Below are 13,891 nucleotides of genomic sequence, written 5' to 3'. Positions count from 1 at the left end.
TTTTCTGGTTTTGAGTGTTTAAGAGATCGCAAATCTGGCTGCAGCCTCTTCGTTTGGTGTAGCCAAGTGCAGGTGGCGCGGTGGGAGCTGCTGGCCGGCTGCTTGGCTTTGGGGAGGACGGGCGGGGGTGAATCTGATGCGATTTCCTCTTTACGCCTACAGCCCCGCGCTGCTCCTCTTCCTCTTAGCTTCACCGCTCAGTTGCCAAAGGGTGCCTCTCCCTCCCCTTTGCCTGTTGTCTTCCCGGGAACGTCTCCGGAAATGGTGTCTGTCCCTTAACGCTGTGCGTGGGCTGACACAGGCGCTCGGGCACGTCAGCTCTTCTTCACGTTCGTGTGGACTTCTCACCCTTCTCGGTGCTGCTCTCTGTCCTGCGGCCTTTCCTTCTGGCCTGGTCCCTGGAGACTGTGACAGCCCATGTGAGGTGGGGGCCTAGGGGGCCCACACAGGACCCGGTGGCTTTTCTCTTACCCTTTTCTTCATATTTCACATTCTCTGGCTTCATTATGCCCAGGGTGTGGTTTGATGTAGAATTTGTAGTTTCATTTGGGGAACCATAAGGAAGTCAGTGACTGCGTAGCCAGTCTTGTCTTCAGCCTTCCAGAGGTAAGCACTCACCCAAGAAATTCTTCTCGGTGGGCTGAGGGGCTCAGAGTTCAGCATTTTCCGGTTTCATTTCAAAATTTCCCTGTAATCTTTTAAGGCATGTTAGAGAACAGTAAACCTAGCACTCCAAACCCATGATATAATGAATAAATCCATTAAGTTTAAAAAAAGAAGTCAGTTTAGAAAACACAAGTAATAGTACAGATAAGAAACAAATTGGGTGGAAACCATGATGATGGTTTGCAAGAGACCAGAGAAGCAGAGGGAGCCGGTGTGAGGGCTTTGTTTTCAGACCTGGTGGGAGCTGTCCAGTAGCAGAGTCTGCAGGCTGGCCCTGGGGGTAAGGGTTGGACTTCACCACCCTTTGCAAAACTCTTACTGGTTCTCATCTTTGTGTTGCTGAACACGAAGTTGTGCACAAAATGCACAGAGTCTTGGCATTTTGAGAGTGAATGTTTTTTTTTTTCCTTTAGTGTTAGAGGATTGCTTTTGTAATTTATCTTCTTTAGTTCATGGGGAAGCAAAAACCAAATGCTAACTTTCCCGAAGGTTATCAGTTAACAGAGCATGTGTGCAACCTGAAAATAAGTAAAATTAATTTGCTCTTCAGTGTCAATGAAACAAAGAATTTTCCTCCTGTGAATTATTCATATTTTATTAAGAAAGTATGGAACTTGGAAGTAGGCAAAATGTGTTAAAGCATGTAACTAGTTTCCAGATCAAAATTGATAGATTTTGTTTATTTTCAATATCAATAAACCAGTCACAAGTTTATTATAACAGTTTTGACCAAAATTGTTTAAAATGTCTATTTTAAATCCATAAAGCCAAATAAACACCAAACAGTGCTAGAAATAATAAAGTTAAATGTAATTGATGGAACATGTTCCTGAAAGACGACGTTTAAAATCACCCCTCAAACGTCCTATAAACTCATGCAACTCTGCAGGGGTCTGTGTTTGCCGCCGAAGTTCACAGAAGGCAAATCCAATTAGTGTCCCGTGCTCCCAGAGCCACCTCAAGTGACGTTTCATGTCTTCCAGAAACGGGCATGCAGGAGAGGAGAAGCGGCCGGGCCGGAGTGGGGCTGCCCCCCCACAAACCTCAGCGCCCCAGTGTCCTGGAGTGGTGAGGCGCGGCCACGTGTCGGGGTAGGTTGTCGTTCCCACCAAGCCAGCTGTGATCCATTTAAATATTTTAATAAAAAGTGTAAATAGTCCCTGTTCTGATGCGTCTGCGGCTCTGATTTGTTGACTAGATTCCTCACAACGGTGGAGGGAGCTCGGCCCAGCCTTGCCCGAGATGTATTGCGGGGGAGTCTGTAAGTGCATTAACCTTCTTGCTGTGACATGAAAGACAGACTTGTTCGTAAATATTAGATCCATAAAACAAAGTTAATAAAAACGGCAATTACATTTCTAAGGAATGAGGGATATAAATAAAAAGGTGCAGATTGATTTAAGCTTTTCTTGGCGTTCTGCTGGGGTGCAGACTGATTTGTTTCCAGCTTCAGATTGGAAATAGAAATGAAAATGCACTTAAAATCTTTTCTCAACACAGGGTTCAGGGAAGGGAACAGGCCACCAGATACAGTTAATAGAGATCATTTGGGGACATCTTGGAGTGAAGCCCTGACCTCAGTTAATTATAAAAATAGGAATAGGAATGGTTGTTGTTTTCTCCTTTCTTTGGTGTTCCCATAAACTTCACAGAAACTGCAGATTTCGGGAGGAGAAATGCAGTGTTCACACCATTATTTCAACGTAAAGGGTCTACAATGGCCGAAGTCAGAATCTCAGTTTCCTGTGTTGGGTAGTGTACCGTAAAGTACACACAGGCATTAATAGTACGATTGTTAGTAATTTTGTGCTTATTCTAAGAACAAGTTAATGTCCTTGGTAACCTCTGTAATTCTTGTGTTTTTTTTTTTTTTTATTTTAGACTTGGAATGTTAATATTGGAATAAAATAGAATTATGTTTAATTGCCATGTAGAAACCAGGAGAAGAGTGTGTGTCTATGTGTTGTGTGTTTAGAAACTGGGGGTGCGTGTGTATCTCTGTACACGTGAGTGTTTCTCAGACCCCTCTATAGGGTTGAGAGAACTGTAGTGCTCTGTTTTGGTCAGCAAAAGATTGAGTGGATCCGTTGTAAGATCTTGAATGGGCGTACCGCAGGCTGCCGGGTTTTACATGTTTTACAGTGAGAGGCACGGATTTTGTTTTAATTGAAGACCTAGCGTGGTGTCAGTTATGGCCCACGTGAACTGCCGATCGTCTGAAGTCGTTGTAGAAATAGGAAAACAAAGCTTAGTGTCCAACTCATTCTGTGAAGGTGTGCTTTTCGTACTTATTTTCAGGAGAATTTCTGCATGTTACACTGCATTCCGTGCCATAATCCTGAACAATAGTGAAGTCAGAGATCTGGTGATTCGAACTTACTGTATTTTAGGTCAATTCCTTTAACAAGCACACATGCCCAGGTAAACACAATGTTTACCTTGAGAAATGTGGCCCCGTTATGAGTAAATCGTGTTAACACTGGTGACTAACTGGCAACCTTCTTTGTTCTCATCCCATTTCCATGGAATGTATTTCTCAAATCTCCCATCTGCTGGGCCGACGCTTGGAGCATCATGTGGATTCTTAATGCTCTAAGGTGCTGTGTTCTGGCATGAATGGCTTAAAGAAAAAAAAATTTGGCTCAAGCAACTGATTGGATCATTTTAGCTAATATTCTGTTTGAACAACAGTTTCTATTTGATTAGGATTTTTCTTTCCTTTGTTACTCCCCAAGCTTGCCTCTGTTCTGTTTCACAGGAAATGAATCTGTGAGCAGAGAACCTATATTGATAGGTAAATACATCATTTTTCCCTAGTGCTCGATATTCTTTCCATCTAAATTTCAGAAACTGACTTTAAAAAATCAGTTTCCCTTTATCTGTAGTTATTCTCAATAAAATTTCATCCAGGCTTGGGTGATTTAATATTTACACCCACTGTTTCTAAAAGTCTTATGTAAATAAAGATTGAAATGTGAATTTGAAAAGTCACACCTCTTGATATTTGAACAGACTATAGCTGCATATATCTTCTTTTTCTAATAATATGGCTAGTTTCTCTCCTAAGCTTTTAAAATAATAAGACACCATTTTTGTATTCTGGAACATCAGAAGGTTCAGTGTTAAATAAAAAGCAAATAGTATTTTTAGAAATGTGAGATCCCAGGGAGAAGTGCTTAACAATAAATCACCGATGGGCGGCGATTCCAAATTTCAGAAGACTTTATTAGACACACGGCTCCATTCACAAATGTGCACTCGTGTGCCTGAGTGTGCCCTGTCCTGTAGCATCTTCCTAGAGCGGACCTAGGGTGGTGACCTGGGGTCAATGAGAAGCAAAGTTTGTATCGGAGGGTCTGTGGAGCCTAATGGGAAACCTGCCTGCGAGTCTCAGCTGCTTTGGTGCTGCCCTCACCATAACCTCCCTTGGTGCCCCCCATCGCCACCCTGTTCCCCCCATCACCTCCCTGTTCCCCCGTTGCCTCCCTTGGTGCCCCCCACATCACCCCCCTTGTACCTGGTTTCCTGGTGTGGTTCTGACTGTGCAGGACCTCAGCCGACTGGCGGGTCCTGCCCTGAATCTCCACGCTCTCAGCTTCGTGCCTGAGCACCTGCTCTCTCTCTCCTCCTGAGCTTTTCCTCATTTTGAACATGAGCCGTTTCTCACGAATGCGGGGTCTTGGCTTCACAGGTATGTGGGGCCTTTCTTAGCTGGCCTCCTCCGCCTCATTTCCAGGTTGGTGCGTGGTCCCCTCTCCGTAGGGTCTGCGCTGGCCGCCTGCGCGTGGACTGCAGCTTTGGCTGCTGCGAGGTCCCTGCCGGGGCGGAGCTGCCTCCTCTGACCTCTGCTGCGTCCTGCTCAGGTGACTGACAGCTGCAGGGAGACCGTCCCTGTCCCTGCGGTAAGGGGCGGTGCTCCGGGCCCCGAGCCCAGAAGCAGTGCCGCTGGCCGCCTCAGGCAAACCCCCATCCCTCCCAGGTGCTCGCTCCTCTGGGCCCAGCCCTGCCCCCCGCTTCCTTGCTCGGGTTGGCCCCGCCAGCCCGGGGCCCATGGCAACCGCGGGAGGGTGGAGACCACGCCGTCCTTGGTGGATTCTGACCCATTAAGTGAAAGCTGGCAGGGCTCCGCAAGCTCTCCAAGCAACCGAGCGAAGCTCCGTTGGGCTGGGGGGTAGCATAAGGCAGAAAACTCCAGGAGGGACAGATTTCCCTCCTTTGCTGAGGTGGAGATGCTGGGTTCCCGCCACCGTCTTCAAGAGCATCTGGTCTCTGACATCAAAGCTCCCGGCGCAGGAGCCCTCGCGGGCGGCACTGCCCTCCGGTTGTATGGGTTGGCCTGACGGCCACTGCCTGTGCCTCCTCAGCAACCTTCCCCGCCTCTGCTCTGCTCTGCCTTGTGGGGACTCCTTGGCTTCTGGTTTCTGACCCGGACGCTGGGGTCTGGGGCCAGGCCGGCCGGGGCGGGAGCATCTCTCCCTCTGCCCCTCCCTCCAGGGTGCAGGCTCCTGCAGATTTGTCCCAGTGGTCCCAGCTCCGTGCGTGGCCTGGGCTCCTGCCCCTGGGTCATGCCACCGCCTCCCTACGTCCTCCCCCTGACCTGCCCCCGGGGGAGGCTGAGGCTGTCTGGGGAGGGAGTGTCTGGTTGCCTCGCCCACCCCCGCCAGGCAGAAGGCTTTTCTGCGCTTCCTCCCTTAGTGTGTTTGAAGCCACGTTAAACTCCCTGTGCGAGTCCCTAGGTCCCTCCCTGACGAGATCCTTTTGGGCTTAATTATCTAACGAGAGGCCAAGTCCACCTGGGGGGAAAAGAGAAAGATTGCTGTTCTAAGCACGGGCCTCTGGGTCTCCGGGGTGAGGCCCGCGTGCTGGGCGTTCCTCTCTGTCTCACTGGTGATTGCTTCCTGCCTCCACGACACCTGTCGACAAAGCCCTGAGGCAGGAGCGGCCCAGGAGCGGCCGCACAGTCTGCCTTTCTCCCCGGCCTGCACCCCACGGGGGATGGCTGCTGTGGTCACGCCCAGCGGCCCAGGTGCCAGGCCGAGACGGGGACGAAATACGACGTCCTGACACAGAGGAGAGAAGGCCGAGGTGCAGTGTGTTTGCCCTTTGTGTCCCGTTTCTGCAGAAGCTCGTCCTTGTCAGTCCTTTATTCTTATCCTGAGAGGAGAAAACGCCACCAGATGGAACCAAGGGAAACTTCCTCGCTGCTTCTGTGAGAATCAGATCACGCCTGTCCACTTGGCCCAGCTTTGTCAAGGATCCTAGAGTTTGTTCAGCACCGTCCGTTGAGAGATAAGGAGTTGGGGGCCCAGTGGTTGCGGGCAGGCTCTGGGTGCTCTCCGGGCCTCCTGGCCGGTCCGCGTGCTCACGGCCTCCCTGTCCCGCACTGGGCGCAGCGAGCGGCTCTCACCTGCGACGAGGGCCTGAGTCTTCGTGACCGCTTCCCCAGATGCAGGGACAGCTCCTTGGCCAAGGCTCAGTGCTGGACGACTCCGACCAGAGGAACACGGTGGCCAGGAGAAGAGTCTGGCTGTGTCAGGACAGCCAAAGGCGAATCCCAGAGCAGAGGCGTTTGGATCGACTCAAGTCCACTGTCTTCGGATTTAGCTTCTTCTTCTTCTTTTTTTTTTTAAAAGATTTTATTTATTTGACAGACAGAGATCACAAGTAGGCAGAGAGGCAGGCAGAGAGGGAGTGGGGGAGGCAGGCTCCCCGCGGAGCAGAGAGTCCGATGCGGGCTCGATCTCAGGACCCTGAGATCATGACCTGAGCCGAAGGCAGATGCTTAACCCACTGAGCCACCCAGCAGCCCCTAAGAATGGAAGTTCTGTCAGGAAATCCAGAAGGAATGAATTTAGAGAACAGAAGAGAAAAGGGTAATGAAAAGACTTACGGCTTTTGAAAAGATAGTAGCTGAGAATTTCCCAGAATTGGAGAGAGACATGTGTAGCCAGACAGTTTAGAAGCGGAAGAACAAGGTGGTGGAGATCACCGTCAGATGTCAAGACACATTACAAAGTTGCGAGAATTCCGAGAATTCCGACTGTGCCCTTGGCCCAGGTAGGGAAATAGACCAATGCAGTAAATCCGTGGGCTTTAAACTTGGGTATATGGCCGCTCGATGCATTGCAGAGATGGTATAGCAGGTCATTTGGGAAGGACAGGGTCCTCTAACTGTGCCAAGATGTGTGGCCATCTTATGGGGAAAAAGAAGACTAGATCTCTCCCTCACACATATCAGTCTTGGGAGGTGGGTGGAAGGTTAAAGACCCTAAATGTGCAAAGTACAAAATCTAATAAAGCCACACGGGAAAAAATGCATACAGTTGACTATGTACATAAGACACATTGCATATCAAAGTTCCTCATTACGGTTTAAGAAGATCCCATAAGGCAGGGAAGACGTTTGTGACGTACAAATGGAGTGTAGCAGATACACGGACAAAGTGCAAATTGGCAGTTCAGAGAAGAGGGAACCAAATTAGCCAGTAAATGTGAACGGACATTAAGCCTTGCTAGTAATTAAGGGTATCAACTTAAAGCATCGAATTAGCAGGAAAAAAATAGGAACAAAGCTCCAGTGTGGAGGAGGATATGGGACATCCTCTGTCCTCTAGCCTTAGTCCACTTCCCCCCACTTGAGTCCTACGCACATATCCCTTCCCCTGACCTAAAAGGAACTGCTTGCCAAACCCGAGCCCTTTAAAGATGATCCATTGGAGATGGAGTATGAACAGTGCCGGGTTGCTCATTAGAAGCTGATGATGGACGTGCAGGCGAGAATGTGGAGTGAAAGGGTCCGCCCACCTCATTCGAGGCCGTGCACCTTGGCTCGGTGACTTGCAGAGCAGGTACCTGCTCAGAGTGCTGGCGGCTGTTCCCGGTGACCCAGAAGATTGCTTCCTGGGAATCTTAACAGACGCTCGAAGAAACATGTACAGAATACTTACAATGTCATTGCTTGCTTGCAAAAAGCCGGAAACAACCCACCTGTCCAATAGGACAACGGATAGATCAGTTTGGGTATATTCAATGAAGTATACACAGTAAAAAGGGATGGATTAAGGGAATTACAGAAGACCGCGTGTCGTATGATGCTGTTGAGAGTCAGCGTGAACATGTAAAACATTGATATAAACTAAAGGAGTAAAAGATGTTGCTGAGAATGAGAGACCCCAAGTTGACGATGAGCTGCTTTCTCCTAAGGCGTGCGGACTCGGGGGATGCGGGGCGCTTCAGGCGTTTCTCTCACGGGCTCTCCCCCTGGCTACGCGGTGTGCCCTGAGGGTGTATTGCGTTTTTGTCTGTCGCTGGTTTGTTCTCCTGAAGTCGTGGCGGGTGGGTGTTGGGCGTGGAGTCTGCACACATTGTCACGGTGCAGGGGAAGGATGATGAAGTTCTGTGGGGCCGCTGGGGAGGCAGGAGGCCTTGTCTGGGGCGGGGGTGCTTTGACCCGGACCTCTTGTTGGGGAAACCTTGGCATGACATCTTTGACGCACTCGAAGGGGACAGTGCACCTGCGAACATGGGGACCGGCTGTACCATGCACAAGGCTGGGATGACCAGAGTGGGAGCCCCCCGCCCCCCCCCCCCACAGGGAATGCGGCCGCCCAGACTGACTCCAGAAGAGAACATGAACGGACCAGTGATAGAGAGATTGAGATGAGTTGCGAAAGATAACCTAAAAGCTACCATCGCAGATGGCTTTATGGGTCAACAGAAATCCTGTGTGAAGTAACATGTGGGTGAGTTCACGTTAGAAAATGACTACCGGATCAAAGGAGGAAAAACCCAAATGATCATCTCGTTGATGCAGAAACAGCATCTGGTCACCCCAGTTCCACCCAGGATAACAACTCAGCAAACCAGAGACAGAAGTGTTTATCCTGGGGAGGTGTGGGGCTTGTCCCACGTCGTGGAAGCATTTGTGTTGACGAAGAGGGGAGCCCAGGTTCGCTGGCCGTCTCACTTCTGTTCAGCGCTGAGTCTGCTCGCGGGCGGGTGCCTGACTGCCCCGGGAGGGATGATGCTTTGACTTTTGGCGCGTAAAGACAACAAAAAGAAGCGACAGTGTAAGAATTGGACCGGAGAAAATAAACTATCGTTTCCAGCTGCTGTAATTACCTACACAGAAAACCCAAGAGGAGCTGCAGGGACGGTGCCGGGACGCAGAGTCCTCGTGCTTGTTGGATGTCGAACGTTCGAACACGGCGCGTGAGCGGGTCGAGAAGCCGTGTGTGCGCACAAAGTGGAGTGTTACTCAGCTGTAAAAAAGGATGAAATCTTGCCATTTGCAACACTGTGGGTGAACCTGGAGGGCTTTGTGCTGAGTGAGATAAGTCAGAAAAAGACTCCCACTGTGTGATCCCACTGTGAGTGGAGTCTTAGAAGAAGAAAAAGCAGTGCGTAGAGACTGAGCGCGGCTTGGTGGGTGCCAGAGGTAGAGGGTGAGAGGGATCAAAAGGGGTAAAACAAAAAAACTAGAAATTTAGAAAGACAGTAGCAGGGGCGCCTGGGTGGCTCAGTGGTTTAAGCCACTGCCTTTGGCTCAGGTCATGATCTAAGGGTCCTGGGATCGAGTCCCACATCGAGCTCTCTGCTCAGCAGGGAGCCTGCTTCCTCCTCTCTCTCTGCCTGCCTCTCTGCCTACTTGTGATCTCTCTCTGTCAAATAAATAAATAAAATCTTAAAAAAAAAAAAAAGAAAGACAGTAGCAACCCCAGGCAAGTGGGTTCGTTAAAGTGCTCAGGCTCCTCATAGGGGCGCCTGCTGGAGACCGCGGTGGTGTCCTCTCCGAGTTCCAGATGCCCCTCCAGAGCCCGGACACCTGGGTTCGCGCTGAAACAGTTCTGTGTGAGAGCGGCTGCTCCCTGGAGTTTGGAGAGTCTGCCCTCGTGCCCGCTTCCGAAGTCCGTGACAGCTGGGCGTGCGGTTTGTTTGGTTTTTCGTTGTAAACTCAAGGCTTTTCCAGAATGCACATTCCTCCACGTTCCTGGTTTCAAAAGGACCTGTTTGTCCCCAGCTCAGCAGTGCTCCTCCGTGATGCTCCCCGTCCTCACGCATCTGGGATGTGGGTGTTGTGAGTCGCCTGCTCGGGCTGAGCCCAGCATGAGCCTGAGCCCGGATTCAGCCCTGGATCTTCTTCCCAGCGCGAGCACCCGACTCCACCTCGGGAGCATGGGCAAGGTTACGGGATGCCACCTGGCCGCCTCCACCTCCCCGACTTCAGTCCTACCCACTTGCCTCCCCCCCCCCCGCCCCCGCTCCAGATGGAGCAGTTGTCAACCTTGGTCCGTTTGCGGGTGATCCGTGGGAGGAGATGATAAAGTTTGCTCGGTGTTGTTCCGAGTTGCTCACTGGAAGCTGCTGAGTACTGCTGATTGTTGAGTTTTGTTCCTGTTGTCCATTCCCACGACCTGGAAGGGTCCTACACAGATAAGGCTACGGCAAGTTCCAGAGCCTCCGAGCTATGGAAGAATCTGGAATGGAGGCAAAAAAACCAAAGAAGTCATCTCAAGAATCAGGTGTCCTTTGCATTGATGTGGGCCCTGCTCTCCTCAGCTACTTCACATGCTCGTTGACAACGAAGCCTTGATGACAAGGCGGAAGCCAGATTCCGATACAGAATTCCTGAATTTCTCAGAGTCCCGTCCCGGGACCTGTGGGATATGGGAAGGCTGGCTGCCGGGCATGGCTCTCCCTGCTTCTGGGCTCTGTCCTCTGTGACACGGGGCCCTGAGCACATTCGAAGGACACGTCCAGGCTCCTCAGCCCCGCTCCCACCTCACACAGCCTCCCTCCAACAGACAGCGAGCCTTTGGAGTGGGGCCATGGAGCAGTCTGTCCTCAGGGGAACGTACCTGGAGAAGAGGCTGCCCCCCGGAAAGCAGGCTCTGAGGGGAGCAGCGGTCTGGGTGGACACATCCCATTGGCTCTGCGGATTCTTCGCCCCACGGAGAGGTACAGCTGAAACGGGCCGGAGTGGGGGCCTCTACAGCACGAGGACCCAGGCCGGTGGGTGCCCTGGGACAGTGGCTCGGATGGAGGGAGAGAGAGATGAAGTCTTACTCGGTGGGAATTCGGAGACAAGCACAGTCACATGATTTCCTCTGGAGGTGGGGAGCAGCAAGTCTCCAGATGACCAGAAGAACAGAACAAAAGCTTCTGGAAGGGTAAGATCTGTTCTGCCCCGAGGAGAGGGTGAGCCGTGTTGAAAGGCCATTTCGCACTTTGAGAAAAATGTGAATGTCTGACTTTGGGTTCCAGGACCTGCAGGATTCCCTTCAGTAGTTGTTGCAGGCTAGGTCTGCTCGCCACAGCCTGTCCTCTGTACCTGGGGCTGTCCTAGGAACACCTTTGTCTCTGGAGGCTAGTTTGGCTGGATCCAGAACTCTGCATGGACCGGAGTTCATCACTGTGCCTGCGTCCTCTCGCTGCCTCCTGATGTCTGTGTTTCCGATGGGAAGTCAGCTGTCCGTCTTCCGGAGGGTCGTCGTAGGCCCGGAGGCTTCCCCCCTGCCTCCGAGAGGATCTGTGCTTTGACACTCACTGTGCCGTGTCCAGGTGCGACACCTTTGGGCCTGAGGCCCCTTTGATCCCAGTATTAGAAACGAATAAAAGCTGTCTTCAAAACCCATGTTTCTTTGGTGGAAAATTGTTGGAAGTGTATTTTACCAGAAGTGACATGTTCCCACGGTGTCTTACAAGAGACGTTTCAGGCCTGCTCAGGCACCGGCATGGTCAGCGAGCACAGGCCTGGCGGGCACAACTCACCTCCTCGCTCCTGTGGAGTCAGACACGCAGTCGGCGCCCAGACCCCGCCGTCACACGCGCCCGTGGGGGCTGGTGTGCGCCGCGGGGCCCTGCAAGGTCCGGGGATCGCGTGCCCGACCACTCGGTCAGGGACAGACAGGCTCCTGCTTGGGTGTCACTATGGCTCTGCACTGTGAGGTGGACGTTGACGAATGGGAAGGTGCCGAGAAGAGCGACTAGAGTGACATGAGAACCTGACCGGGCCCTGGGCGGGAACCCGGCAGCTTTAAGGAGCAGTGAGTGCAGGTTCTCCTGTGCCCCGGGTCCTGCAGACGTCTCAGTGTTCATGCTGACGCCTGTCTGTGTGATTGTTACTGTCTGGTCCGCTCTGCCTCCAGCAAGACCCCGTTGCATGGGGAGGGTGGGAGTGGGGACGGGGGCCAGATGGAGGCGTCTCAGTGAAGACCTTCTTGAAAAGAAAGTTTGGTTTCCGAGCCGCGCGCTGGTGGTGCTGCTGGCAGCAGACGAAGACGGCGACGGCATTGTCTGGTCCCTCCCTACCAGCCAGTCTTACTGCTCTGGGAACCAGGCCTGTGGAATAAATTCAGCACCTGTACTTACAGTCTAGGTGCAGCCTGACCATCCAAGTAGATCCCCTGTCCCTGCCTGTGTGTGCCGTGAACGTGGCTTCCCTTGTCCCCGATGGCTTCTCTGGTTCTAGAACATTCTGACCTGTTGTTCCCATTGCCTGGGAGGCTCTCTTCCACCTTGTAGGATTCCACTGTGTCTTTTTGGTCCACTCAAGATAGCTCTCCTGTGTAAAGCCTTCCAGACCACCCCCCCCCCCCGGTAGAATCAGCAGCCTCCAAACCATCCCATTCCGAGCCACCTGAACGAGCCATGTTTGTGACATGGGTGCTCACAAGCCTGGGTCCCACCTCCGCGACCGGTTGCCAGTCCCAGGCCTCTCAGGCTGGGTCCCCGTGGCTCAGAACAGCACCGCCTTCTCGGAAGTGGACACAGTCGTGGACCAGGCTTTCTGGCCCCACCCGCCCTTCCAGGCCTCCGCCAGCCCGGGGAGCCCGCTGGCATCGTAACGTGGTCTTACAGAGCAGGACCCCCCTGCCGGCTCCTGCCACTGGGCCACGGGTTCACACTGCTCTCTGCTGGGATCGTGGCCAAGTGGGACAAAGGCTCCTAGATGCTGGGCAAGACCGGTCACTTCACAGTGGCTCGGGGTCTGGCCACCTGTCTGCCCCGAGCCATCTGGTCGTCCCGTTTCCTCCTGCGGGTGAAGGTGAGGGGGCGTGAGGTGAGGTGGGCAGGGGCCCTGGACGGTTACGAACCCGGGGCACTTCCGGAACCTGGTCCCGCCGCAGCGCCTTTGTGTTGGGTCCCTACTCGATATCTAGACAACGTGATTTTAAATAATTCTACTTTATGAATATATAAATTATATTTTCACTCTTTTTTTTCCCTCATAGCACTATAGGGGAGAAGAAAAATAATGTTTATTGGGAACTTTCTATGTAACAGACACCGTAGAAAGTGCTTTAATATCTTTTTTATTATATGGTATGTATAGTCTGTGAACATGTACTTACCTCAGAAACAAAACATTCTTCACAAGTGACGGGCCTGTGATTTTAGGTGCAGCCCTGCGCGGGGGTGACCGCCGCCGTGAATCCCTTCCCACCGTGTGTTCTTGTATCATTGTAGGGACATCTTAACCACACCGAGAGCCAGTAGGAGTGCGAGCTGGAAGGCTCTGTCTGTGCCAGCGAGGGTCGCCCTCAGCAGGGACTGGGTGCCCACCCGTCACATCGCAGCCCGCGTGCCCGGCCAGGAGATCCCACCGCCTGCCGCGCGCGTCAGGAGGACCCTGTCACCTCAGAGGAGTCTTCAGCCCCACGTCCCCCGCCACACCTTTCAGATGGCTCTTTCTTGACAAGGAAATCGTTTGCATCGTTTAAAAGTTAAAAAAAAAAAGTCAGTGTCCCATTTCCTGTGAGGTTTGAGGACCGTGTGGCTTCTGGAACAGGGTCCGGGTGTGGTCCTGCTTCACACCTTCCCGTCGTTTTGTGGGTGGGTCCAGGGCTGCTCGTGTACTCTTTTGTAATTAAAAGACTTATTTTTATATCTAAAATGCTCTGTAATCGTAAACTAAATTTCAGTAAATGCGGGTGTCCAGTCTGTTCTGTGTAATTCCCCAAATGGAGTTATCAGACACAGAGCCTCTTTGGTATTAAAATGGAAATTTCTCATTTCTCTTGGGTTTTCTGTGCATCGTCTGACTGGAGACCGGCGTCCTTCTGCCCGGGTCTGAAGGCTTCCTGCGACGGCCTCGTGCTTACAGGCAAGGTGGCCAGGAAACCACTGGGTCCTGGGACTGCTCCCGGTTCTTCCCCCGCCCAGAGCCCCGCACTCCCCGCGTTGTCCTCGTGTCACCCCCAGGGCCGTGTTCTCCGCCAGCGAC

General features: G+C 52.2%; 1 protein-coding gene across 1 annotated transcript in view; it reads left to right on the top strand.

Annotated features, from left to right (window-relative positions):
- Positions 1–13,677, top strand: part of C13H10orf143 (chromosome 13 C10orf143 homolog) — a 41,291-nt gene extending 27,614 nt beyond the window's left edge. The window contains exons 2-4 of the mRNA XM_046026922.1: positions 1,650–1,757; positions 1,865–1,927; positions 13,135–13,677. Coding sequence (XP_045882878.1) covers positions 1,650–1,757; positions 1,865–1,927; positions 13,135–13,164 — 201 coding nt within the window. The 3' untranslated portion in view covers positions 13,165–13,677. The remainder of the gene's footprint in view (positions 1–1,649; positions 1,758–1,864; positions 1,928–13,134) is intronic.
- Positions 13,678–13,891: the final 214 nt, after the last annotated feature.

This window comes from Meles meles, chromosome 13 (genome assembly GCF_922984935.1).
Source record: "Meles meles chromosome 13, mMelMel3.1 paternal haplotype, whole genome shotgun sequence".
NCBI classification, from domain to species: Eukaryota; Metazoa; Chordata; class Mammalia; order Carnivora; family Mustelidae; genus Meles; species Meles meles.
The sequence above is the reverse complement of the archived record's forward strand: the minus strand, read 5'-3'. Positions and strand labels throughout refer to the sequence as shown.